This window comes from Anabrus simplex, chromosome 1 (assembly GCF_040414725.1).
Source record: "Anabrus simplex isolate iqAnaSimp1 chromosome 1, ASM4041472v1, whole genome shotgun sequence".
Lineage (NCBI taxonomy): Eukaryota > Metazoa > Arthropoda > Insecta > Orthoptera > Tettigoniidae > Anabrus > Anabrus simplex.
The window spans coordinates 1,405,451,713-1,405,470,078 of NC_090265.1; the positions used below are offsets into that span (position 1 = coordinate 1,405,451,713).

The 18,366-nt window shown below is 39.3% G+C and overlaps 1 protein-coding gene across 7 annotated transcripts in view; it reads left to right on the top strand.

Annotated features, from left to right (window-relative positions):
• The window catches only part of LOC136858371 (zinc finger protein 594), a 393,129-nt gene that overhangs the window by 178,021 nt on the left and 196,742 nt on the right, over positions 1-18,366 (top strand). For all 7 annotated transcript variants that reach the window (XM_067137863.2, XM_067137860.2, XM_067137864.2 and 4 more), the window contains one exon: positions 929-1,189. In XM_067137863.2, the coding sequence (XP_066993964.2) occupies positions 929-1,189 (261 nt within the window). The remainder of the gene's footprint in view (positions 1-928; positions 1,190-18,366) is intronic.

Consider the following 18,366-nt stretch of genomic DNA (forward strand, 5'->3'; position numbering starts at 1 on the left):
TCGGTATTGCTGTACGTCTGTTATGGCCTACTAGCAATGAATGTACAGTGACTGATGACCTTTCTGTTTGTCCCAGCAAGCAGTGTAGGTACTGTCAACCACTTTTTCTTATCATGCCCAGCTACAAAGCAAAGCCATTGAAATCCTGAAGCACACCATCAGGAATCTGAACGGGTCAACAAAACTAAATACCTTAAAACCTGGAGGACATGGTGGTCGCAGCAGTCCAGGAAAAATAGCGGACGATGTTGTCTGTTCCCGCCAAGGCAGGTCGGCCAGTGCCAGACTCTACATTGCATCAATCATTGGCCAAAGAACAGCCAATCAATATCCCCCCCACCATGGTGGCCCAACAGTGTGCAGTATATATTGAGTTGGAATTGTGAGAGCATCATAACAGTCGAGGATGTCAGAACTACTGAGAATGCCAAACGCAGTTTTCGGTGAAATGTCAAGACTACCATATGCTCTGGGACCACAACCTTTAAGCCCGAAAAATATAGATAAAGGTTATAACACAAGTCATGAAAGCCTCAACTGCTATATAATAGTCTGTGATTTTATTCTATTCACTCTGATCAACAAAATCAATAATATAGGTTGCCAAGATGATAGAAGACAAAAATATGGGAACAAATGAATGAGATGTACTAACAAATGAATATTCTTTCATAAATAAGTACAAAAATACTGGGGTGTCACTTGAAATTTCAAAGAGGGTTTGATCAGGGGGATGAAACCTAAAATGCAGTTAACCCTGATTTTAACTTTTCCATCATTATTTAAGTCAACATGTTTAAAAAATAAGTAAATAAATAAATATTTAGACAGGGAAATTTTGAAATTAAAACCATGTATGTATGTATGTATGTATGTATGTATGTATGTATGTTTTATAGTTATGTGTGTTCATAATTGATTATTCTAGGCTGTCAAGAAACATGTGCTTGTAGTCCATCGTGGATCAGCTTTGGAATACCGTAAATGCTGTGATTGCCCCATGAAGTTCAGCAATGCTGGAAATTTGTTACGTCATTTCCTGCGAATCCATCGTCATGTTCGACGCTATGTCTGTGGTGTTTGTGGCTCTCGATATGGACAAAATCAAGATCTGAGAAGGCATTTTAAAGTCAAACATCAGATGGAGATGCCTGTCATCAGGGGTACTGATAGGAAAGCTCTGAATGAGGTAAGCTTTTACAACAAATTGTATTGTTATTATAATATATAATTTTGGGGATATTAGGTCACGTAATACTTATAATATGCTGGCACATTAAGAACCTAATACCAGGATCGTCGTCAGAGCAATAACAAAGATTTTACTGGCAATTCGTTCTCCATAGTAACCAGGCTTAGATAGAGAGACCCTATTAGAAATGTAGTTTATTCCAGGGCCTCCAGAGTCAAAGAGAAAGATGAAGTTAACTGTGGAGGGTAGCCATGATCTACTCAGTATATAGCCATCAGGTGTTTAGCAATTTGTATTGCCTCATGAATGATTCTAGGTGAGATGCATCAAAAATGATTTCATGTTCATTATATATGGCATGTTCTGCCATAGCAGACTTCTCTGGCTGACAAAGACGGAAGTGCCTGCAATATTCTTTAATCACTTGACAATCTGTCTTAGGATGTAGCACTTCGTCAGTCTATTTCCTTGAGTAGCCATTGCACAGGAATGTTCTGATTAGGAACTCAAGTTCACAGTTCAATTTATCCTCCTCAGAAACCTCCCTTGATCAGCTGATACATGGTGATGAGAGAACCCATGAAGATGTCTATTAGGGTGAGTAGGTTTATGATTAACTGAATGACCTAATGTTCCATCTGAATTCCTAGAAGCCAGAACATCCATTTTCAGTCTCCATGGTAATTTTAATATTTGGATGTATGCTGTTCAAGTGATCCAAAAATATGGATAATTTGTGTTCACTCTGCAGCCAGATAACAAATGTGTCATCAACATACCTCAGCCAGATGGAAGGCTTTCTTTAGGTCGGACATTAGATGTGAACACTTTCAGTCACTTGGACCTTGTGTTTCATATGGCTTCCTTATCACTTTCGTCTTCCTCAAGGGCTAGACATGTATCAAAATTTTCCCATTTATCAATGTGCCAGAGGAAGAATTCAGTTGGGCCAATGACCTTAGATATCAGGCCCCTTTAAACAACAAGCATCATCATCAAGAATTCAATTCCACACTTTAATTTTTCTAAAATAGTGGTTAATCTGACCACCACTAATTTGGATACTTCTTCTATGTCTGTGCTCGATTTGTGATTTCACCTCTTAATCTTCCTGCTGAGGAGATCATCTGTGGTGTTGAGACTTCTTTAAAGTCTTCTTTCAAACCTCCTCATCCTGACTTTACTTCCAAAGAGCGGTATGCTCTAAAACAACTGAAAATGAACAAAGAGTCAGTGGAGTTGAAAGCTGATAAAAGCAAGGCTGCTGGGGTTATGAACACCATTGACTATAGTATCAAGATTGAGGAACTTCTCAGTGTTTCCACCTATAAGATGGTAAAGAACATTCCTACCAATGCTATTGATGCATTGATGCAGAGTGATGTTTCTGGTGGTTCGCAACTGCAGGCTTCCATAAAGACGGAATTCTCCTTAGACCTGTTGTCAATAGTGTAGGTTCCCTTACATATTACCTGGCCAGATCATCATCATCATCATCATCATCATCATCATCAAAAACCCCAGCGTGCCAGGTAGGTGGTATTGAATGAGCCTTCGCCATCGTTGTCTGTCCAGAAATACCTTCTCTCTCACCACTGACTCCCAGTTCCCTTCCTCTTATTCCCACATCATCTTGCAGTTGGTCTTCCCATTGACCTTCTTCCTTCAACTATTCTTACTAGGCATGCATGTGGTGTTCTTCTGCCAGGCAATCGCTTTACATGTCCATACCATGTTAGTCTCGAAGTCCTTAGCCTTTCTCGTCTATTCAAGTCCACTTCCAGTTGCATTCTGATGTCATCGTTCCTTAGATGGTCCTTAAGTGTTTATTGGAGGGTAGTTCGTTTTACATGCTTGCAATTTACTAACCTCTGTCTCTCTCATACAGTGTACATGTTTCTAGTATGACTTATACAGAATCATCTTAGTTCCCATGGGCAATTTGTTATCCCAAAGTAGATGTCTTACGAGGTTGTAGAAGTTGGAACTGCTAGCCACTCTGTTTACTATTTCTTTATCACAGTACCCCTGCTGGAAACCATACTCCCGAGGTATTTGAATACCTGTACACATTGAATGTTTTCACCTTTTAGCTTTATGTGGCAGCCAGCTGAGTGGCTCAGATGGTAGAGGCGCTGGCCTTCTGACCCCAACTTGGCAGGTTCGATTCTGACTCAGTCCGGTGGTATTTGAAGGTGCGCAAACACATCAGCCCACGTCAACAGATTTACTGGCATGTAAAAGAACTCCTGCGAGACAAAATTCTGTCACCTCGGTGTCTCCGAAAACCAAAAATGTAGTTAGTGGAAGTGAAGCCAATAACATTATTATCATTTATGTGGCAGCCAGTATCTTTCCTACTCATTTTCAGTTCAACAGTTTTTGTTGTGCTAACATTTATCTGATACTATTTGAACTTAGCTACCCATTTATCCAGCCTAGTTTGTACCTCTATCTCTGTCTCTCTCCAGATGGCTACATCATCTGCAAACACCAATGTGTGTAGTTCTCAAGCTCGTTCTCTTTCCAGATTTTTAAGAATACTGTCCATGACAGTAGTGAATAGCAATGGTAAGAGTGCGCGCCCTTGTTGGACACCCTGTGCGGTATTAAACCATTCTGAGTGGCCATCCCCAGCACACACACAGCTGCTACAGTTCTGGTACAACATCTTGACCTTGCCTACGACACAGCCAGTTCTCTGAGGCACTTCAATATGACTGGTCTAGGCACTCTGTCCTATTGCTCTCCTAGGTCTAAGAGTACTACAATTAGGGCTCTCCATCTCTCCCAGTGCTGTTCCATTTACATCCTTAGGGTGAAGATCAGGTCTGTTGTTTTTCTATTGGTTCTGAATCCATGCTGTTCTTCCAGGGCAGGTTCTGTCACTGCTCGCACTCTGGTTTCAATAACTTTTTCCATTATTTTCAGAAAAGTGTGATACCACTATAGTTGGCACACTTTCTTCTGCATCCTTTTTTTAAATAAAGGGATAATAATACCTTTTGTCCAGTCATCTGGAACCAGATTTTCACACCATATTGCTCTCAAAGTTCTGTGGTAACTTCATCGATCCCAGGTGACGTACCACTTTTCATCTTTTTTAGAGCAATTTTCACCTCAGACCAAGTAAGTGGAACGTCATCTGTCCTCAGCCTCTCTTCCTCCTCTTCAGCAGTTTCTCCCTCATTCAGGAGTGTATCAAAATAGGTCTTCATTTCATTTCTAATTTCTTGTTCGCTCCTGGCTACATTCCCATTTACTGATTGTAGTGCTGTGATGTCCCCTTTGTCAGATCTCTTGCTTTTAACCAGATTGTACAGCATCTTCATTTTTCCTTTACTATCTTCCTGTAGTTTTTAGGTAAATTCCTCCCCTCTTGCACTTCTCTTTCTCTTCTCTTCTCTCACAATCCTTTTTACTATTTTGGTATTCATGGTCTTACTCTTGTATTTTCTCGTCTCTCAGTTGACTCTTGTCATTGTTTCTAGCTCTTTCAACATCCCTCATGTTTTTGGACTTATTTCGTCTTTCTATCACCTCTTTTACTCTGTCATTCCACCAGAACGTCCTTTTATTAATTTCTTTACTGCTTGTTCTTATGCGCACTTCTTCTGCACTACTGATGAAACTAGTTTTAAAACTATTCCATTCCACATCACTACAGCTGGACTCCAACATTGGTAACCTGCTTTCGATCATTTCTTGGAACTTCTGTTTACAGTCCTCTTCTTTTAGCTTCCAGTCTTTAATTGTTGGTATCCTTTTCCTGGTCTTTGCTTTCTGCACTTGGATTCCTGTCAGGTCAGCCACCAAAGGCTTATGGTCATTATCAAGACATTCACAATGAATAACGTTCACATCTCACACTAATTCTCTACACCTTAGGTCAGTTATCATGTAATCTACTACAGACTTGTAGCTACCATCCCAGCTGTATCGTGTGTTGTTTTATTACTTTCTTTCTTCTGGAACCATAAATGTGGTTAAAAAATAAAATAAGAATCATGAGTACATACCTCCGTTAGATAATCCAGCAGTAGTTTTATATGATTCTGAGTGGTAGTAGATAAAATAATGACACGAGTCACACACTTATATACACTGGTTCATCAGCACTAACACAAATCTGTTCTTACTCAGACCGGGCAAGTTGGCCGTGCGGTTAGGAGCACGCAGCTGTGAGCTCGCATTCAGGAGATAGTGGGTTCGAACCCCACTGTCGGCAGCCCTGAAGATGGTTTTCTGTGGTTTCCCACTTTCACACCAGGCAAATGCTGGGGCTGTATCTTAATTAAAGCCACAGCCGCTTCCTTCCCATTCCTAGGCCTTTCCTGTCCCATCGTCGCCATAAGACCTATTGGTGCCAGTGCAACGTAAAGCAACTAGCAAAAAAAAAAAAAAAAAAAAAAGAAGTTCTTACTTAGAACTTCCTCACAATGTTCAGTAGTACAGTACATACACTTATTTAATATACATTACATGTTTTATAGAAATAAAGATCTTGTTGTAAGTGTTTATAGTTAGTTTACAAGTTCACCTTGTTGATTCTCTAAAACAGTGCTTCTCATTTGACAGACTGTTTTGTATCCACTCTGTCAGATATTTGAACTTCCCCTCTCTCAACTCTTATCTCTCCGGGTGCCGTTTTGATGTTGGTCATGAATTGTGTCTTCTTGAAGGAGATCCATAAGCCTGCCTTACTCGCTTCTCTCTGGAGTTACCCAGTTGGTTCCGTGCACCACAATGTCATCCACAAAGGTTAAACAGTCAACTCCAATTCCTTTGTTCTTTTATCCCATTCATATACTGCCTATTACTTGCATTTTTCCAGCAACACTCTCTAAAATCACTTTATCAAGAATACAGTTGAATAGAAAGGGAGATAGCCCATCTTCCTGTTCAATCCCAGTTTGAATCGTAAAAGATTCTGATAGAATCCCTCTGAACTTGACTTTGTATGTTTCTACATATGATAAATTTCATCTTTGATCAAGGATGTTGTGCCAGTCACTGCCTGTTTAATGAGTTCTCCTGTCTTCCTAACTAGACCTATAACTTCTAGGATATGGATCATTGTTTCCCTGTTACTGAATCATTGACCTTTTGGAATTAATTTGTGCCTTTTTACAGTGGTAAAGTTAGGGCTTGAGGCACACTTAACCACATACTAATTAAAATCTTAAACAAAATACTAAGATACTTAAAATTGTTAAAACTACATAAATCAGTAGAGTTGAACATGAATTTAAATACATTACTAATTAAAATAATATTAAAAGTAATTATTAAAAAACTCTTAAAACTGACTAATCCTCAGGCACGCATACATTCATACTTAACCATTCAGTCAGCTGTTTTCAGCAGGGAATCTGGCAGGTGTCCTTAAATCTTGATAAAGAGCTAGTTTATCTGACCTGAGCTGGGAGGGAATTCCATAATCTGGCGCCGGTCACCACAAATGATCTATTAATTTTATTTGTGTAGTGCACTGAAATAGAAAGAAAGGATCTCGAACATGTATTTAAGTTGTGAAATGATGATAAAAAGGTGAATTTAGAAGAAATCTACAGTGGCTGATTTTCAGCCAACACTCTAAACACCATCGTTAATATGGGGTGATATGAACATTATACCTGATATTACAAATAAATCGCAGGCAGGAATTCAGTGCTCATTGAAGTTTAAGTGTTTATTCTCATGTCAACTAAAACAACGTCACAATAATCAAGAATAGCGAGAACCAGTGTCTGTATTAGTTTGGCCTTTAGCTCAAATGGAAATACATCCCTCTGCCATTTAAGAAGGTGAAGCGCTACAAAAATCTTTTTACGGATTTCTTTCGTGTGATCAGAACAGTTAAGTGTTTCATTCGTAATTACGCTGAGATTTTTTTAAACCGTTTTACTGTAGGGAATAATGTTACTAGTCAGTACGAATGGCAGGATTGCAACCTTGTTTGAGCAGCTCAGTAATTTTCGTGATCTAATTATGACTGTCTCAGATTTTGTGAGTGCATATATACTGAGTCAACCCAGGTCATTGTTAATATCTTGTATTGTTTCACCTAAATCTGAAGTCTTGAAATGTTAATAAATTTGAAGATTGTCTGCATAGAGGTGGAGTGTGTTGTTTCCTATCACAGATGGTATGTCATTGATATAAATGCAGAAAAGTAAGGGCCCTAGAATATTGCCATGTGGGGCACCACTAAGTTTCATTTTCCATTTAAAGGCCTTGTCATTTACTGTTACACGCTGTTGATGGTTACTCATATTAGGACTAAAAAACGTAAGCACAGCCGGGTCGAAATTTAGAAGTTCCATTTCCTTTATCATAGTCTGAATTTCTATAGTGTCAAAGGTGCTACTGAAGTCAAGAAGGATAAGTATAGGGGGCACGTTTGTCCATAGCGTTTCTAATGTCTTCAGTAACCTTCAAAAGTGCTGTCACAGTACTGTGACCCTTCCTAAATCCAGATTGCATAGTGTCCAAAAGAGCATTTTTATTTAGGTATTCCAGAACTTGCTCGTATACTAAATGTTCAAAGGCTTTAGCAAGCGCAGGGTGTATGGATACAGGACAGTAGTCAGAGGGCGACTGTGGGTCTAAACTCTTAGGCACCGGTATTATATTGGCTGTTTTCCAGACATTAGGAAAAGTGCCGTTTAGTAAACAGTAATTAAGTATGTTTGAAGTCTACAAATTTAAGCACGAATTTCTTGTTTTACTGTTTTTGTATGCAATGATCAACTCTAGGTTCAGGATCTATTTTTCACATGATCTGCCCCTTCTAAAACCTCCTTGATACCAATTTGTGGTTCCAATTATTTTTCTCCTCTCTGAAGCAGTGCCTTTGAAAAGATCTTATATGTCTCTGGTAGTAGTGATATTCTCCTGTAATTGTTGACATCTGTCTTGTCTCCTTTCTTGTGACCACTAACATGAACCAGCATGTTTATTTAAACATTCTGGATGATCAGGTGTTGCCTTTCAGTCAATATCTGCATGAGGATTGATACCCCAATTTTTCAAGATGACAACAACAGAGTTCATTGGGCTGGACACATATGTGATTGGTTTTATGAAACACTCCCCCACCTTATTACACCTCAATTGGCCAACAAAATCACCAGACTTGAACCCCCATTGAAAATCTGTGGGACATGTTGAAACAGTGGGTAAAATGCGGGAATCAGCATCCCCGCAATTTGGTGGAATTGCGTGATCAAATCCTCAGTAAGTGGTTTGCTATTTGCTATTATTCTCCAGTGAGGTTTCTGAATCTCCTTTCTTTTCCCACTTGTGCCTTAAAATACTCCAGGAGTATGATCATATTGTTGGTTGATACTGTGGATATTGTTTCCTCCAAATCTTCCCAGAAGCCCTCTGCTTTCTCCGAGTCTGTTTTGTCACTCTCACTGTTTATTTACAAAGGTTTTTTTTATTTATTATTTGGCCCTGAAAAGGATCATTTATATCAGATGTTACATAGCATCACAATTTTGAAACCCTGATTCATCCGAAAATAGAACTATTGATAAAGAGGCTGCATCATTTCCCACTTTGTGTAAAATCCACTGACAGAATGTTCCCAACATGTCAAAATCAGATTGTGGAGTGTAATTACAGTTGGTGCAGATGAAATTTATCAATATGAGGGACTTTCTGGTTGAGTACTATATCTTCTTGTTTGTCACTGGAATATGTCACGAGTGTAGATTAGTAAAAACTATTATGCTCGCTTCCACTACTGGAATGAATTAACAAACTTTGTGTTGCATCCTTTTTTATAGGCGTGGAGTTAAGTCATGTTTGCATGCTTACTTTTTTTAAATGTCCTCCTCAATGTATTCATTGATGGTGACTTCCTGGCATTATTACTTTTTTGAGTGTGCACGGATGGGACCAGCTAATCCAATCTTAGTCTTGAATATTTGTTTACACTGTGCACAGCACAATTGTCCACTGTCATTACAGGAGTATTTATACAGTGACTTTAATCTAGTCTTTTTGAGATGGTGCTTCGCATCAAAAGCTAGAAGATGCATCTGTTCATAGGTTCAGACACCTCCCTCTATCTCTTTACATCACTCTGACCTTAGTTGTGCATGTCTCTCCCAATTAATAACTTTTATGCTATGATGTCACTTTAGGACGTCTTTGTAATGCAGGTACTGATCATTAACCTTATGTTTACCACTCTGAAGTTCTGAGTAAAAACTGATTTTGTAGTCTCGCATCATCCATCATCCATGTGCACCATGTCCACACCACCATCATCAGCAGGGACTCCATGCCATACATGTTCGATCTTTGCAGAATCTCATAGTTGAGTACATGATCTTGCTACTTCACTCACAGAATTATCCTTAGATATTTCATGTGGAAAATGTCTAAACGTTGCAGATCATGTTTATGTAAGAATCAGGTCTCTGGAGCATACAAAACAATAGGCATTACAAACAGCCAACTTGGCTTTTAGATGTAAATCATGCGATTCCCAAACTCATTGGTTGAGCTTACCTAAGGCAGCCGCAACTTTGGCATTATGTGCAGCAGTCTCGGTTTCCAGCCAGTTATTACTGTGAATCATACTTCCCAGGTATTGAAAAGATGTCACTTCTTCAAGTTGTTTTCCAACTAGCTGTAGAGGAGTGTCATTTGTAGATTCATCTCAAGTGTCATTTGTAGATTCATCTCTAGCAGGTTGCTTCAGTACCTGGGTCTTAGACACACTGATTATCAAGCCAAATTTATGATATGAAATATCTTGTTTGTCAAGATAATGCTGTAAATTTTTCATTGTATCAGCAATGACAGAATCAGCGATATAGTATAGCATTAGGCCAGGAAGTACAGCTACACAGACCTCATCTTTCCAGTTAGGATGCTGATGGACAAATACTGGGAGAAGGAGAAGCACTTATATTTAGTATTTTTCAGATCTTGAGAATGACTATGACAGTGTACCGAGGGAAAGAATTTGGTAATGCATGAAAGAACTTCAGGTGTGAGATTGCCTCATAGACAAAACGAAGATGTTGTACAACAGGAACAGAAACTGTGTTCAAGTAAGTGCTGTTTTTTCGGACTGGTGTGGGAAATGGAGAGAGGAGTGCAGCAGGGCAGTTCATTATCACCTCTTCTATTTGTTTATTTATTCTGCTCTGCTAGTGGCTTTACATCGCACCGACACAGATAGGTCTTATGGCAGCGATGGGATAGGAAAGGTGTAGCAATTGGAAGGAAGCGGCCGTGGCCTTAATTAAGGTACAGCCCCAGCATTTGCCTGGTGTGAAAATGGGATACCATGGTAAACTATCTTCAGGGCTGCTGACAGTGGGATTCAAACCCCCTGTCTACTGGATGCAAGCTCACAGCCATGCGCCTCTAACCGCACGGCCAACTCGCCCAGTCGTTTATTTATTATCATGATGGATGACATAATGAAGTCACTTAAAAGAAAAGGTATGGTGACCTATAAGCCTTCATATTCACAGAGATACCATTGTCATCTAGAGTGAATCAAAAGATAAATTTGAGGAGAGACTGCAAAGTTGGAGTAACAAGTTTGAGCTACATCTTAAACATCAGATGGTAGTACAGAAGAAAGGAGACAAACCAGTTGTCTTGTTCAGTGAAGCAAAGCTGGACATCATCCTATATTTCAAGTACTTGGGCAGCATTGTCTCAAAAGACAACCTGGTAAAAAATGGGGTGAACAACCGAATCAGCATTACATTACATTACATAATCATTATAGACTGTTATGCCTTTCAGCATTCAGTCTGCAATTTACTAAATGTCTCCACAATCCTCTATTTGCAATTAGATCTGTGGCCTTAGTTCTATACCTCTTACCTTTAAATTGTTAGAACTGAGTCTAACCATCGTCATCTTGGTCTCCCTCTACTTCTCTTACCCTCCATAACAGAGTCCATTATTCTCCTAGGTAACCTGTATTCCTCCATTTGCCTCACATGACCCCACCACCATAGCCGGTTTATACGTACAGCTTCATCCATCGAGTTCATTCCGAACTTAGCCTCTATCTCTTCATTCTTAGTACCCTCCTGCCATTGTTCCCAACTGTTTGTACCAGCAATCATTCTCGCTACTTTCATGTCTGTTACTTCTAACTTATGAATGACATATCCTGAGTCCACCCAGCTTTCGCTCCCATAAAGGAAAGTTGGTCTGAAAAACAGACCGATGTAAAGATTGTTTCATCCAGGAGCTGACTTCCTTCTTACAGAACACTGTTGATTGCAACTGCAAACTCACTGCTTTAGCTTTACTACACCTTGATGCATAGTGCCTGAAGACAAATTCTGACTTCAGGAGATTCTTGTAGGAAAGTGACAGAACACAGGCCATTGGTAAACATTGTTTTATTATGGTACAGACAGCAAATACACAAGACTACGTACAAAGGACAGGTCTCCACTGGTTACAGACCTTTGAAATAATCACCTAAGGTTTCCACTGTGCATTTGCCAGCGGTGGGGCAGGCACTGAATACAATTCGCTGCATGTGTATCGCTAACGTGTGACACCTCTCTCCGAAATGCTGTTACGATGTCCTCTTTGTTAGCACCCACCTCGCCACTGTTCTATAGGGCATGGCATGCACACCTAATGCCTCCCACAGCTCTGCATGGCATTGGCATGCATTTCTGCTGCAGAGAACTGCTATCGTACGTTTCCAAATGTATCTTATATTTTCCGTGTTTCTCCTGTTCGCGAGAAAAAATATAGTTGCCATGACTTATGACTCGGCCTACATATCTTAGAACCTGAAAATTGGTGCAATGACTATGATGTGAAAGTTACCCTTTCCAAGACCAAAGTGATGTCAGTAGGTAAGAAACCTAATAGAATTGAATGTCAGGTTGGGAGTACAGAACTGGAACAGGTAGATCATTTCAAGTTATTAGGATAGTAGTATAGTAAATGAGATTGATTTAAGGTGTAGCAAAGCTAATGCAGAGAACTCACAGTTGTGATCAGCAGTACTGTATTCTGTGAGAAAGAAATCTGCTCCCATAAGAAACTATCTTTACACTAGTCTGGTTTCAGACCAACTTTGCTTTATGGGAGTGAACGCTGGGTTGACTCAAGATATCTTATTTATAAGTTAGAAGTAACAGACATGACAGTAGCGACAATGACTGCTGGTACAAACAGGTGGGAACAATGGTTAAATGGTACTCAGAATGAGGAAATAAAGGCTAAGTTAGGAATGAACCGTGATTAAGCTGTACGCATTAGCTGGCTTTGGTGGTGGGGTCATGCAAGGCGAATGGAGGAGGAGAGGTTGCCTAGGAGAATAATGGAGAAGTAGAGGGAGACCAAGACGATGATGTTTAGACTCGGTTTCTAATGATTTAATGATATTAAAAGAAATCATTATAATAAATCCGTATTGATCTGTGATTACAATAGTGTTAAAATAATGTATTATTAAGGTCCACCTTTTCAATACAAACTGTACAGAGTTTGAATTACATATATGTTTAGGGACTAGTTTCAACCTACAGTAGGTCATCATCAGCCTAAAGGAAATTAAATACATAAGTATCGAAGAAATTAAACAATGTAAAGACTCCTAAGGTCTCGCGTAATACATTGTTTAAGGAACTCAATATGTTTGCCCAATTTGGCTATTTTAACTTTTAAACCTAAGTATAAATAAGCTTTACGTTTTGCCTGGTTGGCTATGTAACTAAAAGAAATCATTATAATAGATCCGTATTGAACTGTGATTACAACGGAGTTAAAATAATGTATTGTTAAGGTACAGATTGTATTGAAAAGGTGGACCTTAATAAAACATTATTTTAACTCTATTGATTTAACGATAAGAAGTATAGAACTAAATGAGGCCACAGAGCAGTTACGAATAGTGGATTGTGGCAGCACTTTGAAGAATTCACAGAGGTTTGCAGACTCAGTGCTGAAAGGCTTAGTCTATTATGAAGATGTATGTACAGTATATAATATTGTTGACCTTGTAACAATGTCATATTATCATATTGGAGTCCACATAACAACATATCAGTACCATCATTGACATCACTTGGGATGTATGAAAAATGTTTATTATATTTACATTGAACAGTTTCATAAGTGGCCTTCGCTTTGTTTGAAACCGTCTCCTTGATTAATGATTTCATGTGCACAACCTAGTGCATTAAAGTTGGTTTTGAATTGATCATGGACTCCAATTGCATCTGAATTAGTGTTTCCTCCTGTAAAATACAGCTGTACTTGTGTACAAAATCTTGTGAACTCTTATGTTAAATGTGATTCTGTTATCTGAAATAGTTGTTTAAATTTCAATACTTTCATTTTGAAGCACTGTGAAACTTCACTTCATCGTGCAATAAACATTAAAATAATAATCCATATTCTCCTTTCGGCTCTCAAGTTAATTTTTCCAATCTCTTTTCCTCTCACTCACTTCATTTTCTGCCTCTTCACACAAAAGTACTAGCGCTATCAAACTATCCCATTGCATATTTTATGTTTCTCATAGAAGCGTGATAGATACTGGTCTGCTCGATGTGAGTAGAGGAGTGGAAATTTAAACTGTTCAGTTTGATTCAATTCCACTAGTTGGGAGCGAGCACTTCAGCTCTCTTGTTAAGTTAATTTCTCCAATCTCTTTTCATTTTCTGCCTCCTTGCCCAAAATTGCTAGCGCTATCAAACCATCCATGTTTCCTGTAGAATCCTGCTCTGTTCTGTTCTATTCTGCTAGATAGTAGTGGAGGAGTGGAAATTTCAACTGTTTAGTTTGATTTGATTCCACTAGTCAGGAGCGAGCCTTTACACCTGTTGAACAGTCTTCCCTACAGAATTCAAGCTGTAATGAAGGTGAAGAGTGGTAGCCCCACATATCATATTATTTATGTCCACTACTGGACAGTATTTCTGAGGAACACGTAAGGGGGAAGTTTACAGTAAGTATCTGGTTACTTTTGATCAGATAGTGTATATTTTGTTTTTTGTATTTCTGTTGCAAAATTTTTGTTTGATCCGTTGCCTGGAAATACTACTATGTTCACAGATCACACTTTTAACCCTTTGACAGCTGGTTTAGTGGCTCAGACAGTTGAAGCACTGGCCTTCTGACCCCAACTTGGCAGGTTCGATCCTGGCTTAGTCCTGTGGTATTTGAAGGTGCTCAAATACGTCAGCCTTGTGTCGCTAGATTTACTGGCAAGTAAAAAGAACTCCTGCAGGACAAAATTCTGGCACCTCGGCATCTCCAGAAATCATAAAAGTAGTTAGTGAGATGTAAAGCAAATAATAATATTATTATTATATATTATTATATATTATATAATATATTACTATATATTATATAATAATAATAATAATAATAATAATAATTATATATTCTCGTATCAGAAACATACATGTTGTACACAGTTATAATTACTATATTACATTTGCCCAAAACTTGGCCACTTCCAAAGCATTTTTTGATGCTTGATATAGTTCATCTTCTGTGCAGGAGGCTGGACATAGACGACACTGGAGCATATGTTGGACTGTCTGGTCTTCTCCGCAGTCACATTGGATTTTTTCTTGATCTATATAGCCCCATCTTGCCAAATTAACTTTGGATCTGCCAACTCCAGATCTCAGTCTATTCAGGGACTTCCAGGTCATCCATTCTTCATTGTAGCCAGGAGGTAGAGTTTCAGAAAATCTTATCCAGCCAGGAGGAAGGTAGGATGTAGCCCTCCATAATTGCAACCTGGCTTTTTCAGTAGTGGTTCTAAGTTCCTTTGAAGTTCTGAGAAAACTCTTCCTTGACTTTAAACGTTGCAGATGCGGTGCATGCCCATATAGAGGGTGGGTCCTTTCCTGTTCCACTGTCTTTCTTTCCTTGTTCGCAGCTATTTCTCTTCGAACAGAAGGAGGTGCTATTCCTGCAAGGTGGTAGAGCCATTCAACTGGAGTGGATTTCAAACAACCTGTTATAATTCTGCAAGTTTCATTGAGAGCTATATCCACCTGTTTGGCATATGTTGAATTATACCAGACAGGACACGCATACTCTGCTGCAGAATAGCATAGTGCCATTGCAGAAGTTCGGATGGTTTCAGGTTGGCTACCCCACTGTGATCCGGCCAGTTTCCGTAAAAGATTGTTCCTGGTGGAGACTTTTGATTTGCAGTTCATGCAGTGCTTCTTGAAAGTAAGAGATCTATCAAGTGTCACTCCTAGATATTTTGGAGACTCGCAGTGTTCCAGTTCGACTCCTGACCATACTATCTTTAACTTGCGAGTGGCTTCCCTGTTTCTCAGATGAAAAGCACACACTTGTGTCTTTGAGGGGTTCGGTTTAAGCTGGTTTGTGCTGTAATATCTAGAAAGATCATTAAGGGCATCCGTGAGGGTGATCTCCACTGTTTCAAAATCTCTTCTCTGAGTGGCTAGGGCGAGGTCATCAGCATACAAGAAGCTACTGCAATTGGGGGCTATGGGTTGGTCGTTTGTGTATATATTGAACAGAATTGGAGCCAGCACACTTCCTTGCGGAAGACCGTTTTTCTGTAGTCTCCATCGACTACGCTGTTCTTGGAAATCAACAAAGAACCTGCGATTCTGCAAAAGAGTGGCGATGAGTCTTGTTAGGTTAAAGTCCTTGGTTAGATTGTAGACCTTCACTAATAGTAGCTGGTGGTTGACAGTGTCATACGCTGCTGATAAGTCAACAAATACCACTCCTGTCACCTTACGAGCCTCAAACCCATCTTCTATAAACTGTGTAAGGTTTAATAACTGTCCAGTACAGCTTTTACCAGGACGAAATCCAGATTGCTGAGGTATAAGTAATGGGTCAATTACAGGTAATAGGCGATTTAAGATCAATCTTTCCAGCAGTTTGTAAAGGTGACATAGTAGCGCAATTGGTCTAAAATTCTTTGGATCATTCCCTTCTTTACCAGGTTTCAGCAAGGCAATCACTCGGCTCTTCCGCCATATCTTTGGAATTTGGTTTCTGCTCAAACAGTTATTGAAGAGTTGGAGAATCCATTTCTTTGTCATTAAGCCAAAGTGTTTAATTTGCTCAGTTCGTATATCATCCAAGCCAGCTGATTTTCCATTTTTACTCTGTTTGATAGCCTTCTCTAATTCTTCCATGCTGAGTGATGATGTTAGGTCGTCGCTCTCTTCATGCTCTTCTCTTTGCAGTTTCGGTTTTTGTGATTTGTGGTTTGCCTTCCCGTTCAGCAGTAACTGATGTGCTATTTGGTTAGCAGTGATATTATGATGTGCGGTGGTCTTGGTTGGATCATTGCTTAGACGTCTCAGAAGTCTCCAAGCTTTATGACTGTCTCTTTTCAGGTCCAAGTTTTCAATAGTTTGTATCCACTGATCCCTTTTGGTCTCTCTAATAGAGGAAATAAGCTTGTTCCCTGCTTCCACAGTTACTTCATTGAAAGGATTTTCTTCAAATAAGTTTTTGTATTCTGCAAGTAGTGTGGCTTGATCTGAAGTAAGCCCGGGGATATAAGATGTTCGACAGCCACGGGGGATAGACATCCTTGAGCATCTCTTTACAGCTGTGGTGAAGGTGTCATAGTAACTGGGTACTGGTTCTATAGCAGATATTTCAGCGTCCAGTAATTCCGCAAATCTTGACCAGTCTGCCTTCTTAAAATTAAACCTCCTCCGAAAGGATACCATCTGAGGTCTTATAGCAGCAAATACTTGGCACATTATTGGTCTATGCTGTGTATTGGGTATTGGGGAACAGACAGATTTTACACATTGTTGGTTGATATTGCTGCTGCCAAATATGAGGTCAGGATTGTAAGCTCTTCTCCACCTGCCACTGTTAAAGGATCCAGGTAGTTTTGCATCATGGATTAAAGTCAGCTGGCTTATTTCTGCCCATTCTTGTACTGCTGTCCCATTCTCATCTTCATGGTCATAGCCCCAGAGAGGACTATGGCTGTTGAAATCACCGATCACAATTTGCACATGCTTGTTTCCGAAATTGGATGGTAGGTTTACAGTGAATTGAGCACCAGGTGGTTTATAAAGGGATGAAATGGTGCAATTAGCTGTTTCTACAGTAAGGATTTCAATGTTGTTTTCCTCTGTGAATGCTGTGGATGAAATCTGGAAATCTGGATGAACAAAAATAGCACTTCCATATTTATCATGAGGTCTTTCAATGGCGAGACGCATTCCATCTATTTTTGGCCTGCGAATATCACAACCTCTATGTGTCTCCTGTATGCACAGTATGTGGCACTGGTGCTTCCTGCATAGTTCTTGTAGCAGTTCTTCTTTGGCTGGTGTAATGCCTTCTATGTTAACAGAGATAATCGTTAACTGTGGCCCTGAAAAGGGCTCAGGTGTGGATGTTTCTGTTGTGAAAGGATCAGCCGTCAGGTTATTCATTCTCTGACGTTGCCCGGGGTACGCCCGATTGCTTTTATTATCTTGATCACAAATCATCGCAATCTTCGGGGAGGCTCCTTTCGTGTACCCCATAATAATAATAATAATAATAATAATAATAATAATAATAATAATAATAATAATAATAATAATAATAACCCTTGACAGTTCTTTGTTCACCAATAAACCTCCATGGACAGTTGTCACAGCCATGGACTGTAAAGACAGTGATTGAGTGTTTGACCAAGTGTATTGGTGTTGCCAGTCAAGGAAAGGGTGTTTGATGACCAAGGTTTTCAGACCAGCTTAATATAGCATAAGGAATCAACAAAAAGCTGGAAAGCACTGTGGGTTTCAGTAGCACCCTACTGATACTAGACGTTCTACCTGCGTGAACATTGTGGTAATAATTCAACATCTACTCAATATGCATCACTGACGGTAATAGTTTTTACTGAATTTGGGATATTAATGTATATCAGAATGACCTGCATAAGCAGAAACATATCAGGAGGAGGAAGAAGAAGAAGTAGTTTATATCAATGTATAACTTACCCTTTGTATTTGATACAGATGTATATTAGACATAGTAAATGGGACTTTATGGCAATTTTAATCAAAATTCTGAATTACAAATTTTTAGTTTTATGAACGTAACAACATAGTCCCAACTTCTTCATTACAATGACATTTCACTGAATTATTGTAGTAATGTCACAAACTGTTCTCTAGATTCTGAGT